The 21,146-nt window shown below is 40.3% G+C and overlaps 1 protein-coding gene across 1 annotated transcript; it reads left to right on the top strand.

The window, feature by feature from the left end:
• Window positions 1-1,078: 1,078 nt before the first annotated feature.
• Window positions 1,079-20,879, top strand: LOC124048005 (major intrinsically disordered NOTCH2-binding receptor 1-like). The gene is made up of 3 exons (XM_046368364.1): window positions 1,079-1,233; window positions 3,259-3,507; window positions 20,449-20,879. The coding sequence occupies exons 1-3, from the start codon at window positions 1,087-1,089 to the stop codon at window positions 20,653-20,655; spliced, it is 603 nt and encodes a 200-aa protein (XP_046224320.1). The 5' UTR covers window positions 1,079-1,086; the 3' UTR covers window positions 20,656-20,879.
• Window positions 20,880-21,146: the final 267 nt, after the last annotated feature.

The raw sequence follows: 21,146 nt of genomic DNA, 5'->3' as shown, positions 1-21,146 counted from the left end.
AACCCAACCCCCTTTTCTTTGTTTAACCAGCTGTTATATCTGTTCCGTCCGCTAGGGACGTTTTCCTTTATGACATCATTTGTAATCAGGGTATGATTCATTCTGTGTATATGTATTTCTGTGTGATTAGTTTGGTATTTAGTAAATAAATAATTAAACCCAATTTTGTATTGCTGATTCAACTTGTTAGTCAGTGTTCGTGAAGAAGAATTTATAACTTTCAGATGAGACTGAAATAAGGTGACGATTAATATTGACTACTAATGGTGTAAAATATGACTAGGTCTTTAAGAGTTTATTTGGAAGATAACTGCTCTATAAATATTATTTCATGGTGCCCCGAATTTCTAGTTCATTACATTTACATGATTCGCTCAATCAGGTAATATTAATTACGGAGAAAGGATTTTATAGAATAGCATGTCATATCACTTAATTTGGCATAGCCAAAGACATGACACTTTGTATCACTGGAACATATCAATAACCGAGATATAACTGCTGTGGACTTAATAAGACTAATACAGTTTATTACTTAAGGGAAAAAAGTATTACATTGTACAAATATTGCATTGTATTGCATAGCCTATGATACTTATAGCAATTTCCCAGTACTGTACTAGTTACAGCCTAATCAAGGGCTTGATAAATGTTGATCAGTTCGATCAGTGAATCAGCTGTGCTCCTATTGGAATAGATCAACTAAATGTAGAGGTTTGGGAAACACTTACTTATATAAATATCACACCTTAGAGCATTGTATTAGCCTAGCATTAGACAATACAATTGTGTACAGGTGTACAGGTGTCTGTTACCTGGGGGTATGACTCCACCATCTCACCCTGCTGCCTGGCACCGTTGGTTAGTTCCCATCACAAGAGGTCAGGTTGGGTTACACACACCCCTGCAAAAGACACCTGCTCATAAATAGCGGCTCATCAATAATTCCTGATCGTGATGGAGGCACCGTGTGTAGCCTCGTGTGTACGGACCAGAATTGCGTTCAACGAGGCAAACAGTGGTGAACGTAGACCTGGTTGAACGCGTCTCAGCTCCTGTAGAGCTCCAGGCTAAAGAGGAACTACGATGGACATCTCGGTTCTGCCCAACAACAACCACCCTGAAAAGTTATTTCAGCTGGACGTGGGGATGCTGCCGGTCACCCACGGAATGTTCCAGGTCGAGGCAGCTCTGTCGGGGCAGAGGCAGTGGAGTAACCAGGTTTATCAACAGGTAGGCCATCTTGTCTCTGTCCGTTAAGTCTAGTAAACTTTCACTGTTAAAGGCAGGTACTCACGTGATATCTAATGGAAGGCTTGTCTGCTTGGAGTGGCTTGGTCATGTAGATTCAGTATGTAGTTAAAGGTGTGAATACCTCTGGCTCAAATTTAAGTCTAACTATAAGGACAGCACTTCATTTCACAATCTTGCACCTAATCCAAACCTAATCCAAACTCAAGAGGTGCTTAAAATCTTTTTAACTAGGCTAATTGAATTGAAGAGTAATTTAAAATGCTCATCGTCTTTCCGTCATTTCAATAAAGGAATATTTGATTGATAACTTATTGCTGTAAGCAACAGTGTTCTAGTAAAATACACATTGAAAGATAGGCCTATTTTATTTGTGTGTAAAATGAAGATGTACTAAAATAAGAGGAGCGTGTTACTTTCTTGACGCACGCAACGACCACTATTGACTTTCATGATTAATAGTAATGAACGGTCATAGTGAAAAGTTAATGTATCGGTGTTCCATCATCATAGTTGCCAAAGGATCACAAAGGGTTTACACATAATAAACTGACTTTTTAAAATTTGTTTAGTTGCAGACAACTGTGAATTGATTGATTCAGTCTGGATTCGTTCTTTTACCAAATGTATATTCAACTCTCATCTTTGTTGTTTTTAAGTCAATGTGGCTCCCTAATTAACCACAGCTTCTGGTTACAGTAGAATCATGAGTCAACAGGAATGAGTCAGTCATTGGAGTTCAATGAGAATAACAAGTGAGCTTACCAGAATTGGTTACGGTCACAGTTTCTCAGGCTGTCCATATCTCCTTTTCTGCATTTTACACAATTAATTGATGAATGAAAAAACCTGTGAATCGTTTCATCATGATCTAACGCAAATGCTCCATCATTTAATTGCTGCTCCAAACAAGGGAAGAAGACGGATCATTCTGGCGTCTTTTTGCGGTGAACACACAGACATGCAGGAATATTTGTGACTTTGACTCACCTGTGTATATGCATTACGGATACATTGTAGGCCATGTATGAATACATGAATAACCTTTACTATAGAATACTGCCACAAGGAGCCGTGATATGTTATAACTGACAAAGCATAAACCATCCATAAACCAACCATCCATAAACCAATCATCCATAAACCAACCATCCATAAACCAACCATCCATAAACCATCCACTCTGGGAGTGGGAGCATTATTTCAGTCAGCTTGTTGCATCTTACAAGGCTGGCCAAGTGAGACTTTGTTAGGTGTGATAGAAAGGCACAACAAATGCATTATGCACAGCTGGTTTAAAGAAAGTAATAACAAAAGTGTGTGTATCCACTTGTTTCTGTCATGTTTTGTCTTATATTGTCTTGTCATTTTGCTTTTCCTTCTGTTCGTTTTCCCCCTGCTGGTCTTTTTAGGTTCGTTCCCCTTTTTCTCTCCTCCTCCCTCTCTCTCTTCTCTCTATCGTTCCGTTCCTGCTCCCAGCTGTTCCTATTCCCCTAATCAATCATTTAGTCTTCCCACACCTGTTCCCTATCTTTTCCCCTGATTAGAGTCCCTATTTCTCCCCTTGTTTTCCGTTTCTATCCTGTCGGATCCTTGTATATTGTTCACCGTGCTGTGTCTTTGTATCGCCCTGTCGTGTCGTGTTTCCCTCAGATGCTGCGTGGTGAGCAGGTGTCTGAGTCTGCTACGGTCAAGTGCCTTCCCGAGGCAACCTGCAGTTTATTATCGAGTCTCCAGTCAGTTCTCGTGATTACGAGTGGTATTGTTTTTTATGCTTTATTTACCGCTCCGATTTGTCTAGGAGTATTGCTATTTCCTTAAACTGGATTAAAGACTCTGTTTTCGCCAAGTCGCTTTTGGGTCCTCATTCACCTGCATAACAGTTTCCCCTAGTAACATTCCGAAATGGACAGGGGAAAACACTGTTACCACAGTCAAAATAATATATAAAGACAATTCCCTTTTTCTACTTTTTCCCTCTCTCTCTCCATCTCTTTCCTCCCCCAGAGGGAACGTAGGACTGTGAGTGACAATAGGCCTTCCCCGTCCCCTGAGGGCAGCCCTGTGGTGTTTGTAGACAGATACCTGGAGAAGCACATCACGCCGCACACCTTGAATTCCAAGATCAAGAGGAACCCTCTGTACACAGACATAAGGACTATAGACATGGGGGAGAACCAGAAGTCCAAACCCTCCTGGACCATCCAGGAGTTTGACAGACACTCAATCCACTCCAACCTGGCAGGCTATCTAAAGGTAAATTGAAGACTTTAAAGGCAGGCAGACAGACAGACAGACAGACAGACAGACAGACAGACAGACAGACAGACAGACAGACAGACAGACAGACAGACAGACAGACAGACAGACAGACAGACAGACAGACAGACAGACAGACAGACAGACAGACAGGCAGTCAGGCAGACAGACAGGAAGGCACACAGACAGATAGACAAGCAGGAAGGCACACAGACAGACAGACAAACAAGCAGGAAGGCACACAGACAGACAGACAGACAGACAGACAGACAGACAGACAGACAGACAGACAGACAGACAGACAGACAGACAGACACAGGCAGGCAGGCAGGCAGGCAGGCAGGCAGGCAGGCAGGCAGGCAGGCAGGGCAGGCAGGCAGGCAGGCAGACAGACATGAAGGCAGGCAGGCTGACAAACAGACAGACAGACAGACTGAAAGGCAGACAGAATGACAGGTTGAAATACAGACAGACAGGCTGGAAGGCAGACAGACAGAGACAGATAGGCTGGAAGGCAGGCAGACAGGCTGGAAGGCAGGCAGACAGACAGGCTTGAAGGGAGACAGACAGATCGGCTGGAAGGCAGACAGACAGGCTGGGAGGCAGGCAGACAGACAGACAGCCTGGAAGGCAGGCAGACAGACAGACAGGCTGGAAGGCAGACAGACAGACAGACAGGCTGGGAGGCAGGCAGACAGACAGGCTGGAAGGCAGACAGACAAACAGACAGACAGGCTGGGAGACAGACAGACAGGCTGGGAGGCAGGCAGACAAACAGGCTGGAAGGCAGACAGACAGGCTGGGAGGCAGACAGGCAGGAAGGCAGACAGACAGGCAGGAATACAGACAGACAGGGTTTAGATTTGCAATAACATCAGGAATAGTAGATCAGTTCCAGGAAATAGAGCATGTTCTGGATATACAGACTGTTCTAGGGCTCATAATATACAGACTGTTCTAAGGCGTGATCATAATATACAGACTGTTCTAGGGCGTGATCATAATATACAGACTGTTCTAGGGCGTGATCATAATATACAGACTGTTCTAAGGCGTGATCATAATATACAGACTGTTCTAGGGCGTGATCATAATATACAGACTGTTCTAGGGCTCATAATATACAGACTGTTCTAAGGCGTGATCATAATATACAGACTGTTCTAGGGCGTGATCATAATATACAGACTGTTCTAGGGCTCATAATATACAGACTGTTCTAAGGCGTGATCATAATATACATACTGTTCTATGGCTCATAATATACAGACTGTTCTAGGCCACATAATATACAGACTGTTCTAGGGCGTGATCATAATATACAGACTGTTCTAGGGCTCATAATATACAGACTGTTCTAGGGCTCATAATATACAGACTGTTCTAGGGCTCATAATATACAGACTGTTCTAGGGCGTGATCATAATATACAGACAGTTCTAGGGCGTGATCATAATATACAGACTGTTCTAGGGCTCATAATATACAGACTGTTCTAGGGCTCATAATATACAGACTGTTCTAGGGCTCATAATATACAGACTGTTCTAGGGCGTGATCATAATATACAGACTGTTCTAGGGCTCATAATATACAGACTGTTCTAGGGCGTGATCATAATATACAGACTGTTCTAGGGCGTGATCATAATATACGCATACAGACTGTTCTAGGGCGTGATCAAAATATACAGACTGTTCTAGGGCGTGATCATAATATACAGACTGTTCTAGGGCGTGATCATAATATACAGACTGTTCTAGGGCTCATAATATACAGACTGTTCTAGGGCGTGATCATAATATACAGACTGTTCTAGGGCTCATAATATACAGACTGTTCTAGGGCGTGATCATAATATACAGACTGTTCTAGGGCTCATAATATACAGACTGTTCTAGGGCGTGATCATAATATACAGACTGTACTAGGGCGTGATCATAATATACAGACTGTTCTAAGGCGTGATCATAATATACAGACTGTTCTAGGGCGTGATCATAATATACAGACTGTTCTAGGGCGTGATCATAATATACAGACTGTACTAGGGCGTGATCATAATATACAGACTTTTCTAAGGCGTGATCATAATATACAGACTGTTCTAGGGCGTGATCATAATATACAGACTGTTCTAGGGCGTGATCATAATATACAGACTGTTCTAGGGCGTGATCATAATATACAGACTGTTCTAGGCCGTGATCATAATATACAGACTGTTCTAGGGCGTGATCATAATATACAGACTGTTCTAGGGCTCATAATATACAGACTGTTCTAGGGCGTGATCATAATATACAGACTGTTCTAGGGCTCATAATATACAGACTGTTCTAGGGCGTGATCATAATATACAGACAGTTCTAGGGCGTGATCATAATATACAGACTGTTCTAGGGCTCATAATATACAGACTGTTCTAGGGCTCATAATATACAGACTGTTCTAGGGCTCATAATATACAGACTGTTCTAGGGCGTGATCATAATATACAGACTGTTCTAGGGCTCATAATATACAGACTGTTCTAGGGCGTGATCATAATATACAGACTGTTCTAGGGCGTGATCATAATATACGCATACAGACTGTTCTAGGGCGTGATCAAAATATACAGACTGTTCTAGGGCGTGATCATAATATACAGACTGTTCTAGGGCGTGATCATAATATACAGACTGTTCTAGGGCTCATAATATACAGACTGTTCTAGGGCGTGATCATAATATACAGACTGTTCTAGGGCTCATAATATACAGACTGTTCTAGGGCGTGATCATAATATACAGACTGTTCTAGGGCTCATAATATACAGACTGTTCTAGGGCGTGATCATAATATACAGACTGTACTAGGGCGTGATCATAATATACAGACTGTTCTAAGGCGTGATCATAATATACAGACTATTCTAGGGCGTGATCATAATATACAGACTGTTCTAGGGCGTGATCATAATATACAGACTGTTCTAGGGCGTGATCATAATATACAGACTGTTCTAAGGCGTGATCATAATATACAGACTGTTCTAGGGCGTGATCATAATATACAGACTGTTCTAGGGCGTGATCATAATATACAGACTGTTCTAGGGCGTGATCATAATATACAGACTGTTCTAGGCCGTGATCATAATATACAGACTGTTCTAGGGCGTGATCATAATATACAGACTGTTCTAGGGCTCATAATATACAGACTGTTCTAGGGCGTGATCATAATATACAGACTGTTCTAGGGCTCATAATATACAGACTGTTCTAGGGCGTGATCATAATATACAGACTGTTCTAGGGCTCATAATATACAGACTGTTCTAGGGCTCATAATATACAGACTGTTCTAGGGCGTGATCATAATATACAGACTGTTCTAAGGCGTGATCATAATATACAGACTGTTCTAGGGCTCATAATATACAGACTGTTCTAGGACGTGATCATAATATACAGACTGTTCTAGGGCGTGATCATAATATACAGACTGTTCTAGGGCTCATAATATACAGACTGTTCTAGGGCGTGATCATAATATACAGACTGTTCTAGGGCGTGATCATAATATACGCATACAGACTGTTCTAGGGCGTGATCAAAATATACAGACTGTTCTAGGGCGTGATCATAATATACAGACTGTTCTAGGGCGTGATCATAATATACAGACTGTTCTAGGGCTCATAATATACAGACTGTTCTAGGGCGTGATCATAATATACAGACTGTTCTAGGGCGTGATCATAATATACAGACTGTTCTAGGGCTCATAATATACAGACTGTTCTAGGGCGTGATCATAATATACAGACTGTTCTAGGGCTCATAATATACAGACTGTTCTAGGGCGTGATCATAATATACAGACGGTTCTAGGGCTCATAATATACAGACTGTTCTAGGCCGTGATCATAATATACAGACTGTTCTAGGGCTCATAATATACAGACTGTTCTAGGGCGTGATCATAATATACAGACTGTTCTAGGCCGTGATCATAATATACAGACTGTTCTAGGGCGTGATCATAATATACAGACGGTTCTAGGGCTCATAATATAGAGACTGTTCTAGGGCTCATAATATACAGACTGTTCTAGGCCGTGATCATAATATACAGACTGTTCTAGGGCTCATAATATACAGACTGTTCTAGGGCGTGATCATAATATACAGACTGTTCTAGGGCGTGATCATAATATACAGACTGTTCTAGGGCTCATAATATACAGACTGTTCTAGGGCGTGATCATAATATACAGACTGTACTAGGGCTCATAATATACAGACTGTTCTAGGGCGTGATCATAATATACAGACTGTTCTAGGGCTCATAATATACAGACTGTTCTAGGCCGTGATCATAATATACAGACTGTTCTAGGGCTCATAATATACAGACTGTTCTAGGGCGTGATCATAATATACAGACTGTTCTAGGGCGTGATCATAATATACAGACTGTTCTAGGGCGTGATCATAATATACAGACTGTTCTAGGGCTCATAATATACAGACTGTTCTAGGGCGTGATCATAATATACAGACTGTACTAGGGCTCATAATATACAGACTGTTCTAGGCCGTGATCATAATATACAGACTGTTCTAGGGCTCATAATATACAGACTGTTCTAGGGCGTGATCATAATATACAGACTGTTCTAGGGCGTGATCATAATATACAGACTGTTCTAGGGCTCATAATATACAGACTGTTCTAGGGATCATAATATACAGACTGTTCTAGGGCGTGATCATAATATACAGACTGTTCTAGGGCGTGATCATAATATACAGACTGTTCTAGGGCTCATAATATACAGACTGTTCTAGGGCGTGATCATAATATACAGACTGTTCTAGGGCTCATAATATACAGACTGTTCTAGGGCGTGATCATAATATACAGACTGTTCTAGGGCGTGATCATAATATACAGACTGTTCTAGGGCGTGATCATAATATACAGACTGTTCTAGGGCGTGATCATAATATACAGACTGTTCTAGGGCGTGATCATAATATACAGACTGTTCTAGGGATCATAATATACAGACTGTTCTAGGGCGTGATCATAATATACAGACTGTTCTAGGGCGTGATCATAATATACAGACTGTTCTAGGGCTCATAATATACAGACTGTTCTAGGGCGTGATCATAATATACAGACTGTTCTAGGGCGTGATCATAATATACGCATACAGACTGTTCTAGGGCGTGATCAAAATATACAGACTGTTCTAGGGCGTGATCATAATATACAGACTGTTCTAGGGCGTGATCATAATATACAGACTGTTCTAGGGCTCATAATATACAGACTGTTCTAGGGCGTGATCATAATATACAGACTGTTCTAGGGTGATCATAATATACAGACTGTTCTAGGGCTCATAATATACAGACTGTTCTAGGGCGTGATCATAATATACAGACTGTTCTAGGGCTCATAATATACAGACTGTTCTAGGGCGTGATCATAATATACAGACTGTTCTAGGGCTCATAATATACAGACTGTTCTATGATCATAATATACAGACTGTTCTAGGGCTCATAATATACAGACTGTTCTAGGGCGTGATCATAATATACAGACTGTTCTAGGGCGTGATCATAATATACAGACTGTTCTAGGCCGTGATCATAATATACAGACTGTTCTAGGGCGTGATCATAATATACAGACGGTTCTAGGGCTCATAATATAGAGACTGTTCTAGGGCTCATAATATACAGACTGTTCTAGGCCGTGATCATAATATACAGACTGTTCTAGGGCTCATAATATACAGACTGTTCTAGGGCGTGATCATAATATACAGACTGTTCTAGGCGTGATCATAATATACAGACTGTTCTAGGGCTCATAATATACAGACTGTTCTAGGGCGTGATCATAATATACAGACTGTACTAGGGCTCATAATATACAGACTGTTCTAGGGCGTGATCATAATATACAGACTGTTCTAGGGCTCATAATATACAGACTGTTCTAGGCCGTGATCATAATATACAGACTGTTCTAGGGCTCATAATATACAGACTGTTCTAGGGCGTGATCATAATATACAGACTGTTCTAGGGCGTGATCATAATATACAGACTGTTCTAGGGCGTGATCATAATATACAGACTGTTCTAGGGCTCATAATATACAGACTGTTCTAGGGCGTGATCATAATATACAGACTGTTCTAGGGCTCATAATATACAGACTGTTCTAGGCCGTGATCATAATATACAGACTGTTCTAGGGCTCATAATATACAGACTGTTCTAGGGCGTGATCATAATATACAGACTGTTCTAGGGCGTGATCATAATATACAGACTGTTCTAGGGCTCATAATATACAGACTGTTCTAGGGATCATAATATACAGACTGTTCTAGGGCGTGATCATAATATACAGACTGTTCTAGGGCGTGATCATAATATACAGACTGTTCTAGGGCTCATAATATACAGACTGTTCTAGGGCGTGATCATAATATACAGACTGTTCTAGGGCTCATAATATACAGACTGTTCTAGGGCGTGATCATAATATACAGACTGTTCTAGGGCTCATAATATACAGACTGTTCTAGGGCGTGCTCATAATATACAGACTGTTCTAGGGCGTGATCATAATATACAGACTGTTCTAGGGCGTGATCATAATATACAGACTGTTCTAGGGCGTGATCATAATATACAGACTGTTCTAGGGCTCATAATATACAGACTGTTCTAGGGCGTGATCATAATATACAGACTGTTCTAGGGCGTGATCATAATATACGCATACAGACTGTTCTAGGGCGTGATCAAAATATACAGACTGTTCTAGGGCGTGATCATAATATACAGACTGTTCTAGGGCGTGATCATAATATACAGACTGTTCTAGGGCTCATAATATACAGACTGTTCTAGGGCGTGATCATAATATACAGACTGTTCTAGGGCTCATAATATACAGACTGTTCTAGGGCGTGATCATAATATACAGACTGTTCTAGGGCTCATAATATACAGACTGTTCTAGGGCGTGATCATAATATACAGACGGTTCTAGGGCTCATAATATACAGACTGTTCTAGGCCGTGATCATAATATACAGACTGTTCTAGGGCTCATAATATACAGACTGTTCTAGGGCGTGATCATAATATACAGACTGTTCTAGGGCGTGATCATAATATACAGACTGTTCTAGGCCGTGATCATAATATACAGACTGTTCTAGGGCGTGATCATAATATACAGACGGTTCTAGGGCTCATAATATAGAGACTGTTCTAGGGCTCATAATATACAGACTGTTCTAGGCCGTGATCATAATATACAGACTGTTCTAGGGCTCATAATATACAGACTGTTCTAGGGCGTGATCATAATATACAGACTGTTCTAGGGCGTGATCATAATATACAGACTGTTCTAGGGCTCATAATATACAGACTGTTCTAGGGCGTGATCATAATATACAGACTGTTCTAGGGCTCATAATATACAGACTGTTCTAGGGCGTGATCATAATATACAGACTGTTCTAGGGCTCATAATATACAGACTGTTCTAGGGTGTGATCATAATATACAGACTGTTCTAGGGCTGATCATAATATACAGACTGTTCTAGGGCGTGATCATAATATACAGACTGTTCTAGGGCTCATAATATACAGACTGTTCTAGGGCGTGATCATAATATACAGACTGTACTAGGGCTCATAATATACAGACTGTTCTAGGCCGTGATCATAATATACAGACTGTTCTAGGGCTCATAATATACAGACTGTTCTAGGGCGTGATCATAATATACAGACTGTTCTAGGGCGTGATCATAATATACAGACTGTTCTAGGGCTCATAATATACAGACTGTTCTAGGGATCATAATATACAGACTGTTCTAGGGTGTGATCATAATATACAGACTGTTCTAGGGCGTGATCATAATATACAGACTGTTCTAGGGCGTGATCATAATATACAGACTGTTCTAGGGCTCATAATATACAGACTGTTCTAGGGCTCATAATATACAGACTGTTCTAGGGCGTGATCATAATATACAGACTGTTCTAGGGCGTGATCATAATATACAGACTGTTCTAGGGCGTGATCATAATATACAGACTGTTCTAGGGCTCATAATATACAGACTGTTCTAGGGCGTGATCATAATATACAGACTGTTCTAGGGATCATAATATACAGACTGTTCTAGGGCGTGATCATAATATACAGACTGTTCTAGGGCGTGATCATAATATACAGACTGTTCTAGGGCTCATAATATACAGACTGTTCTAGGGCGTGATCATAATATACAGACTGTTCTAGGGCGTGATCATAATATACAGACTGTTCTAGGGCGTGATCAAAATATACAGACTGTTCTAGGGCGTGATCATAATATACAGACTGTTCTAGGGCTCATAATATACAGACTGTTCTAGGGCGTGATCATAATATACAGACTGTTCTAGGGCGTGATCATAATATACAGACTGTTCTAGGGCTCATAATATACAGACTGTTCTAGGGCGTGATCATAATATACAGACTGTTCTAGGGCTCATAATATACAGACTGTTCTAGGGCGTGATCATAATATACAGACGGTTCTAGGGCTCATAATATACAGACTGTTCTAGGCCGTGATCATAATATACAGACTGTTCTAGGGCTCATAATATACAGACTGTTCTAGGGCGTGATCATAATATACAGACTGTTCTAGGGCGTGATCATAATATACAGACTGTTCTAGGCCGTGATCATAATATACAGACTGTTCTAGGGCGTGATCATAATATACAGACGGTTCTAGGGCTCATAATATAGAGACTGTTCTAGGGCTCATAATATACAGACTGTTCTAGGCCGTGATCATAATATACAGACTGTTCTAGGGCTCATAATATACAGACTGTTCTAGGGCGTGATCATAATATACAGACTGTTCTAGGGCGTGATCATAATATACAGACTGTTCTAGGGCTCATAATATACAGACTGTTCTAGGGCGTGATCATAATATACAGACTGTACTAGGGCTCATAATATACAGACTGTTCTAGGGCGTGATCATAATATACAGACTGTTCTAGGGCTCATAATATACAGACTGTTCTAGGCCGTGATCATAATATACAGACTGTTCTAGGGCTCATAATATACAGACTGTTCTAGGGCGTGATCATAATATACAGACTGTTCTAGGGCGTGATCATAATATACAGACTGTTCTAGGGCGTGATCATAATATACAGACTGTTCTAGGGCTCATAATATACAGACTGTTCTAGGGCGTGATCATAATATACAGACTGAACTAGGGCTCATAATATACAGACTGTTCTAGGCCGTGATCATAATATACAGACTGTTCTAGGGCTCATAATATACAGACTGTTCTAGGGCGCGATCATAATATACAGACTGTTCTAGGGCGTGATCATAATATACAGACTGTTCTAGGGCTCATAATATACAGACTGTTCTAGGGATCATAATATACAGACTGTTCTAGGGCGTGATCATAATATACAGACTGTTCTAGGGCGTGATCATAATATACAGACTGTTCTAGGGCTCATAATATACAGACTGTTCTAGGGCGTGATCATAATATACAGACTGTTCTAGGGCTCATAATATACAGACTGTTCTAGGGCGTGATCATAATATACAGACTGTTCTAGGGCGTGATCATAATATACAGACTGTTCTAGGGCGTGATCATAATATACAGACTGTTCTAGGGCGTGATCATAATATACAGACTGTTCTAGGGCTCATAATATACAGACTGTTCTAGGGCGTGATCATAATATACAGACTGTTCTAGGGCGTGATCATAATATACGCATACAGACTGTTCTAGGGCGTGATCAAAATATACAGACTGTTCTAGGGCGTGATCATAATATACAGACTGTTCTAGGGCGTGATCATAATATACAGACTGTTCTAGGGCTCATAATATACAGACTGTTCTAGGGCGTGATCATAATATACAGACTGTTCTAGGGCGTGATCATAATATACAGACTGTTCTAGGGCTCATAATATACAGACTGTTCTAGGGCGTGATCATAATATACAGACTGTTCTAGGGCTCATAATATACAGACTGTTCTAGGGCGTGATCATAATATACAGACGGTTCTAGGGCTCATAATATACAGACTGTTCTAGGCCGTGATCATAATATACAGACTGTTCTAGGGCTCATAATATACAGACTGTTCTAGGGCGTGATCATAATATACAGACTGTTCTAGGGCGTGATCATAATATACAGACTGTTCTAGGCCGTGATCATAATATACAGACTGTTCTAGGGCGTGATCATAATATACAGACGGTTCTAGGGCTCATAATATAGAGACTGTTCTAGGGCTCATAATATACAGACTGTTCTAGGCCGTGATCATAATATACAGACTGTTCTAGGGCTCATAATATACAGACTGTTCTAGGGCGTGATCATAATATACAGACTGTTCTAGGGCGTGATCATAATATACAGACTGTTCTAGGGCTCATAATATACAGACTGTTCTAGGGCGTGATCATAATATACAGACTGTACTAGGGCTCATAATATACAGACTGTTCTAGGGCGTGATCATAATATACAGACTGTTCTAGGGCTCATAATATACAGACTGTTCTAGGCCGTGATCATAATATACAGACTGTTCTAGGGCTCATAATATACAGACTGTTCTAGGGCGTGATCATAATATACAGACTGTTCTAGGGCGTGATCATAATATACAGACTGTTCTAGGGCGTGATCATAATATACAGACTGTTCTAGGGCTCATAATATACAGACTGTTCTAGGGCGTGATCATAATATACAGACTGTTCTAGGGCTCATAATATACAGACTGTTCTAGGCCGTGATCATAATATACAGACTGTTCTAGGGCTCATAATATACAGACTGTTCTAGGGCGCGATCATAATATACAGACTGTTCTAGGGCGTGATCATAATATACAGACTGTTCTAGGGCTCATAATATACAGACTGTTCTAGGGATCATAATATACAGACTGTTCTAGGGCGTGATCATAATATACAGACTGTTCTAGGGTTCTAGGGCGTGATCATAATATACAGACTGTTCTAGGGCTCATAATATACAGACTGTTCTAGGGCGTGATCATAATATACAGACTGTTCTAGGGCTCATAATATACAGACTGTTCTAGGGCGTGATCATAATATACAGACTGTTCTAGGGCGTGATCATAATATACAGACTGTTCTAGGGCTCATAATATACAGACTGTTCTAGGGCGTGATCATAATATACAGACTGTTCTAGGGCTCATAATATACAGACTGTTCTAGGGCGTGATCATAATATACAGACGGTTCTAGGGCTCATAATATACAGACTGTTCTAGGCCGTGATCATAATATACAGACTGTTCTAGGGCTCATAATATACAGACTGTTCTAGGGCGTGATCATAATATACAGACTGTTCTAGGGCGTGATCATAATATACAGACTGTTCTAGGCCGTGATCATAATATACAGACTGTTCTAGGGCGTGATCATAATATACAGACGGTTCTAGGGCTCATAATATAGAGACTGTTCTAGGGCTCATAATATACAGACTGTTCTAGGCCGTGATCATAATATACAGACTGTTCTAGGGCTCATAATATACAGACTGTTCTAGGGCGTGATCATAATATACAGACTGTTCTAGGGCGTGATCATAATATACAGACTGTTCTAGGGCTCATAATATACAGACTGTTCTAGGGCGTGATCATAATATACAGACTGTACTAGGGCTCATAATATACAGACTGTTCTAGGGCGTGATCATAATATACAGACTGTTCTAGGGCTCATAATATACAGACTGTTCTAGGCCGTGATCATAATATACAGACTGTTCTAGGGCTCATAATATACAGACTGTTCTAGGGCGTGATCATAATATACAGACTGTTCTAGGGCGTGATCATAATATACAGACTGTTCTAGGGCGTGATCATAATATACAGACTGTTCTAGGGCTCATAATATACAGACTGTTCTAGGGCGTGATCATAATATACAGACTGAACTAGGGCTCATAATATACAGACTGTTCTAGGCCGTGATCATAATATACAGACTGTTCTAGGGCTCATAATATACAGACTGTTCTAGGGCGCGATCATAATATACAGACTGTTCTAGGGCGTGATCATAATATACAGACTGTTCTAGGGCTCATAATATACAGACTGTTCTAGGGATCATAATATACAGACTGTTCTAGGGCGTGATCATAATATACAGACTGTTCTAGGGCGTGATCATAATATACAGACTGTTCTAGGGCTCATAATATACAGACTGTTCTAGGGCGTGATCATAATATACAGACTGTTCTAGGGCTCATAATATACAGACTGTTCTAGGGCGTGATCATAATATACAGACTGTTCTAGGGCGTGATCATAATATACAGACTGTTCTAGGGCGTGATCATAATATACAGACTGTTCTAGGGCGTGATCATAATATACAGACTGTTCTAGGGCTCATAATATACAGACTGTTCTAGGGCGTGATCATAATATACAGACTGTTCTAGGGCGTGATCATAATATACGCATACAGACTGTTCTAGGGCGTGATCAAAATATACAGACTGTTCTAGGGTGTGATCATAATATACAGACTGTTCTAGGGCGTGATCATAATATACAGACTGTTCTAGGGCTCATAATATACAGACTGTTCTAGGGCGTGATCATAATATACAGACTGTTCTAGGGCGTGATCATAATATACAGACTGTTCTAGGGCTCATAATATACAGACTGTTCTAGGGCGTGATCATAATATACAGACTGTTCTAGGGCTCATAATATACAGACTGTTCTAGGGCGTGATCATAATATACAGACGGTTCTAGGGCTCATAATATACAGACTGTTCTAGGCCGTGATCATAATATACAGACTGTTCTAGGGCTCATAATATACAGACTGTTCTAGGGCTCATAATATACAGACTGTTCTAGGGCGTGATCATAATATACAGACTGTTCTAGGCCGTGATCATAATATACAGACTGTTCTAGGGCGTGATCATAATATACAGACGGTTCTAGGGCTCATAATATAGAGACTGTTCTAGGGCTCATAATATACAGACTGTTCTAGGCCGTGATCATAATATACAGACTGTTCTAGGGCTCATAATATACAGACTGTTCTAGGGCGTGATCATAATATACAGACTGTTCTAGGGCGTGATCATAATATACAGACTGTTCTAGGGCTCATAATATACAGACTGTTCTAGGGCGTGATCATAATATACAGACTGTACTAGGGCTCATAATATACAGACTGTTCTAGGGCGTGATCATAATATACAGACTGTTCTAGGGCTCATAATATACAGACTGTTCTAGGCCGTGATCATAATATACAGACTGTTCTAGGGCTCATAATATACAGACTGTTCTAGGGCGTGATCATAATATACAGACTGTTCTAGGGCGTGATCATAATATACAGACTGTTCTAGGGCGTGATCATAATATACAGACTGTTCTAGGGCTCATAATATACAGACTGTTCTAGGGCGTGATCATAATATACAGACTGTACTAGGGCTCATAATATACAGACTGTTCTAGGCCGTGATCATAATATACAGACTGTTCTAAGGCTCATAATATACAGACTGTTCTAGGGCGTGATCATAATATACAGACTGTTCTAGGGCGTGATCATAATATACAGACTGTTCTAGGGCTCATAATATACAGACTGTTCTAGGGATCATAATATACAGACTGTTCTAGGGCGTGATCATAATATACAGACTGTTCTAGGGCGTGATCATAATATACAGACTGTTCTAGGGCTCATAATATACAGACTGTTCTAGGGCGTGATCATAATATACAGACTGTTCTAGGGCTCATAATATACAGACTGTTCTAGGGCGTGATCATAATATACAGACTGTTCTAGGGCGTGATCATAATATACAGACTGTTCTAGGGCGTGATCATAATATACAGACTGTTCTAGGGCTCATAATATACAGACTGTTCTAGGGCGTGATCATAATATACAGACTGTTCTAGGGATCATAATATACAGACTGTTCTAGGGCGTGATCATAATATACAGACTGTTCTAGGGCGTGATCATAATATACAGACTGTTCTAGGGATCATAATATACAGACTGTTCTAGGGCGTGATCATAATATACAGACTGCTCTAGGGCGTGATCATAATATACAGACTGTTCTAGGGCGTGATCATAATATACAGACTGTTCTAGGGCTCATAATATACAGACTGTTCTAGGGCGTGATCATAATATACAGACTGTTCTAGGGATCATAATATACAGACTGTTCTAGGGCGTGATCATAATATACAGACTGTTCTAGGGCGTGATCATAATATACAGACTGTTCTAGGGCTCATAATATACAGACTGTTCTAGGGCATGATCATAATATACAGACTGTTCTAGGGATCATAATATACAGACTGTTCTAGGGCGTGATCATAATATACAGACTGTTCTAGGGCGTGATCATAATATACAGACTGTTCTATGGCTCATAATATACAGACTGTTCTAGGGCGTGATCATAATATACAGACTGTTCTAGGGCGTGATCATAATATACAGACTTTGTCACTGTCACACAAAGTCACATATGCCAAGTAAAATAATTTAATATCGCAAATTTGGCAGCGATGTCTCCTTCTTTTAGACCTGAAGTAACTGTCTCCTGAACCACAGAGGCTGATAATGGAAGGCTACATGGCAGTTGACCTTAGAATAAGGAGAGCTGGAGGTGACAGCATGGGATCAAGTCCATGCAGACAGTATTAAATGTCACAGATACACATCCACAGTCCAAACCTACACACTACTAGCGCCTGGAAAACTTCACAGCACCAATTGTTATCCTTTTGATGTTTGCTCCTGGCGGTAGCTGATTGATTATCTGCGATACGTATCCTTGAGCAAACTCCCACAGAAAGCTCCATCGTAACTCCATCAGGCAGCTAATGTTTCACCTGACCAAACCAATCAGCCAAGTGACAGCTGATATACCATCCTCAAAGTCCCCAACCAGGGCACTGCGGGACACGTCAGGGACTATGACTGTCACCCAAACCAACGCTGCACAGGCTAGCCGAAATCAAATTAAAAACTCTCAACGGGCACCGCCGACATCGCCAGCAGGGAGTCAGCTCTGCAATGAAGATGACAAGTGTAACAGCATCCAATTATTTCCCTGTGAAAAAGAATACAAAGCTATTCTTTTTATTACTGAATCACAGAGCACTGAGGGATATGTTCTCTTTATTACTAAATCACAGAGCAGTGATCAATAAGTCAGACTTGTTTCTTTCCCGTCTCCATAATGAAATCAGAAATCTGGTATGTGCCGATGGTTTGATAGAAATCTGGTAAGTGCCGATGCACAGAACAGCGCAAACTGGCTGTAACCAGACTAGAAAGAGGAGTGGGGGACCCAGGTGCACAACTGAGCAAGAGGACAAGTACATTCGAGTGTCTACTTTGAGAAACAGACGCCTCACAAGTCCTCCACTGGCAGCTTCAATAAATAGCACCTGCAAAACACCAGTCTCAACGTCAACATTGAAGAAGCGACTCCGGGCTGCTGGCCTTCTAGGCAGAGTTGCAAAGAAAAAGCCATATCTCAGACTGGCCAATAAAAATAAAATATTAAGATGGGCAAAAGAACACAGACACTGGACAGAGGAACTCTGCCTAGAAGGCCAGCATCCCGGAGTCGCCTCTTCACTGTTGACGTTGAGACTGGTGTTTCTATTCTGGTTAGAGACAGTTTGCGCTGTTCTGAGAAGGGAGAACTACACAGCGTTGTACCAGATCTTCAGTTTCTTGGAAATGTTATCGCATGGCATAGCCTTCATTTCTCAGAACAAGAATAGACTGACGAGTTTCAGAATAAAGTCTTTGTTTCTGGCCATTTTGACCCTGTAATCGAACCTACAAATGCTGATGCTCCAGATACTCAAGTAGTTTAAAGAAGGACAGTTTTATTGCTTCTTTAATCAGGACAACAGTTTTCAGCTGTGCTAACATAATTACAAAAGGGTTTTCTAATCATCAATTATCCTTTTAAAATTATAAACTTGGATTTGCTAATACAACGTGCCATTGGAACACAGGAGTGATGGTTGCTGATAAATGGGTCTCTGTACACTTACGTAGATATTACATTACAAATCAGCCGTTTCCAGCTACAATAGTCAATAACATTAACAATGTCTACACTGTATTTCTGATCAATTTTATGTTGTTTTATTGGACAAATTTTTTTGCTTTTCTTTCCAAAACAAGGACATTTCTAAGTGACTTTTGAACGGTAGTGTGTGTACATTTCTTCATTACTACAAATGTACAGTATAACATTGACAATATTATTGTACATTTTACACTGTAAAATTGAGCAATGTACATATGTATAATGCACAATGTCTAGTTTGTTGTAGCGTTTTATTTATGATGTAGGCTATTGTTTTACTATTATTACAATAAAATCTACTGATTATTACTCATGTATAAATGTATAAAGTACTTTTTCAAATGTAGAACTTACATTGAAATACATGTATTTGACTTTATAGCCTGTTACAAGACCATCTCTTTTGCTCACACTTTCCTTGAATTGGATATGCTTACATGCAATAGTCATAATCATTACATCTAATGTGACATAAACCATTATAACTGCCTATAACAGCCGACTTCAGCTATACGTAGCTTTATCCATTGTCATTGAAAAAATGTGTCATTACCTGTAATGACAGTGTCATAATGTTGTTGTTACACTTTCAAAGTCTCCCTTTTTGTTTCAGGAAGAAGAAAAAGGACCACGGGATCTAGATTTTTGGTTGGAGGATCTCTACACACCTGGTTACGACTCCTTGTTAAAGAAGAAAGAAGCGCAGATGAAAAGGAACAGACTTTGCAAAATACTGACCTACGTCGTTCTGTCAGTGTGCGTCATCATTATCATCATCACAGTGCCAATCGTAGTGATCAGAAATGCAAAGAAACCGTGACTGATTTGTAGAATCATGCCAGGGTGGGTCAAATTCTTTCAAAAGGTTTAGGATGTCTCATCATTCACTATAACATGTACATTAGGCTATATGTGTTTGAAACACGTTGCGTATTTGGGACTATTGTGGCATATTGTTCATACTCTCACATTTATGAAAGAAGACACTTGAGCTGTCATGATTCACAAGTGCTTATTTAAGCAATAAGGCCCGAGGGGGTGTGGTATATGGCCAATATACCACGGCTAAGGGCTGTTCTTCTTACTTACGACGCAACGCGGAGTGCCTGGACACAGACCTTAGCCGTGGTATATTGGCCATATATCACAAATCCCGAGGTGCCTTATTGCTGTTATAAAACTGGTTACCAACGTAATTAGAGCAGTAAAAATACAAATGTTGTCATACCCGTGGTATACGGTCTGATTGGCTTACAGCCAAACAGAATTCAGGGCTCAAACCACCCAGTTTATAATGTCTTATAAATAAGA

Source organism: Oncorhynchus gorbuscha, linkage group LG11 (assembly GCF_021184085.1).
Source record: "Oncorhynchus gorbuscha isolate QuinsamMale2020 ecotype Even-year linkage group LG11, OgorEven_v1.0, whole genome shotgun sequence".
NCBI classification, from domain to species: domain Eukaryota; kingdom Metazoa; phylum Chordata; class Actinopteri; order Salmoniformes; family Salmonidae; genus Oncorhynchus; species Oncorhynchus gorbuscha.
The sequence above is the reverse complement of the archived record's forward strand: the minus strand, read 5'-3'. Positions and strand labels throughout refer to the sequence as shown.

What these genes read in the sequence shown, in the direction of transcription:
- LOC124048005 (XM_046368364.1), top strand. Translation starts at nt 1,087, where the DNA reads ATGGACATCTCGGTTCTGCCCAACAACAACCACCCTGAAAAGTTATTT. An exon ending in GTAACCAGGTTTATCAACAG is followed by an intron (nt 1,234 to 3,258) that starts GTAGGCCATCTT and finishes TTCCTCCCCCAG; the next exon opens with AGGGAACGTAGGACTGTGAG. An exon ending in ACCTGGCAGGCTATCTAAAG is followed by an intron (nt 3,508 to 20,448) that starts GTAAATTGAAGA and finishes TTTTTGTTTCAG; the next exon opens with GAAGAAGAAAAAGGACCACG.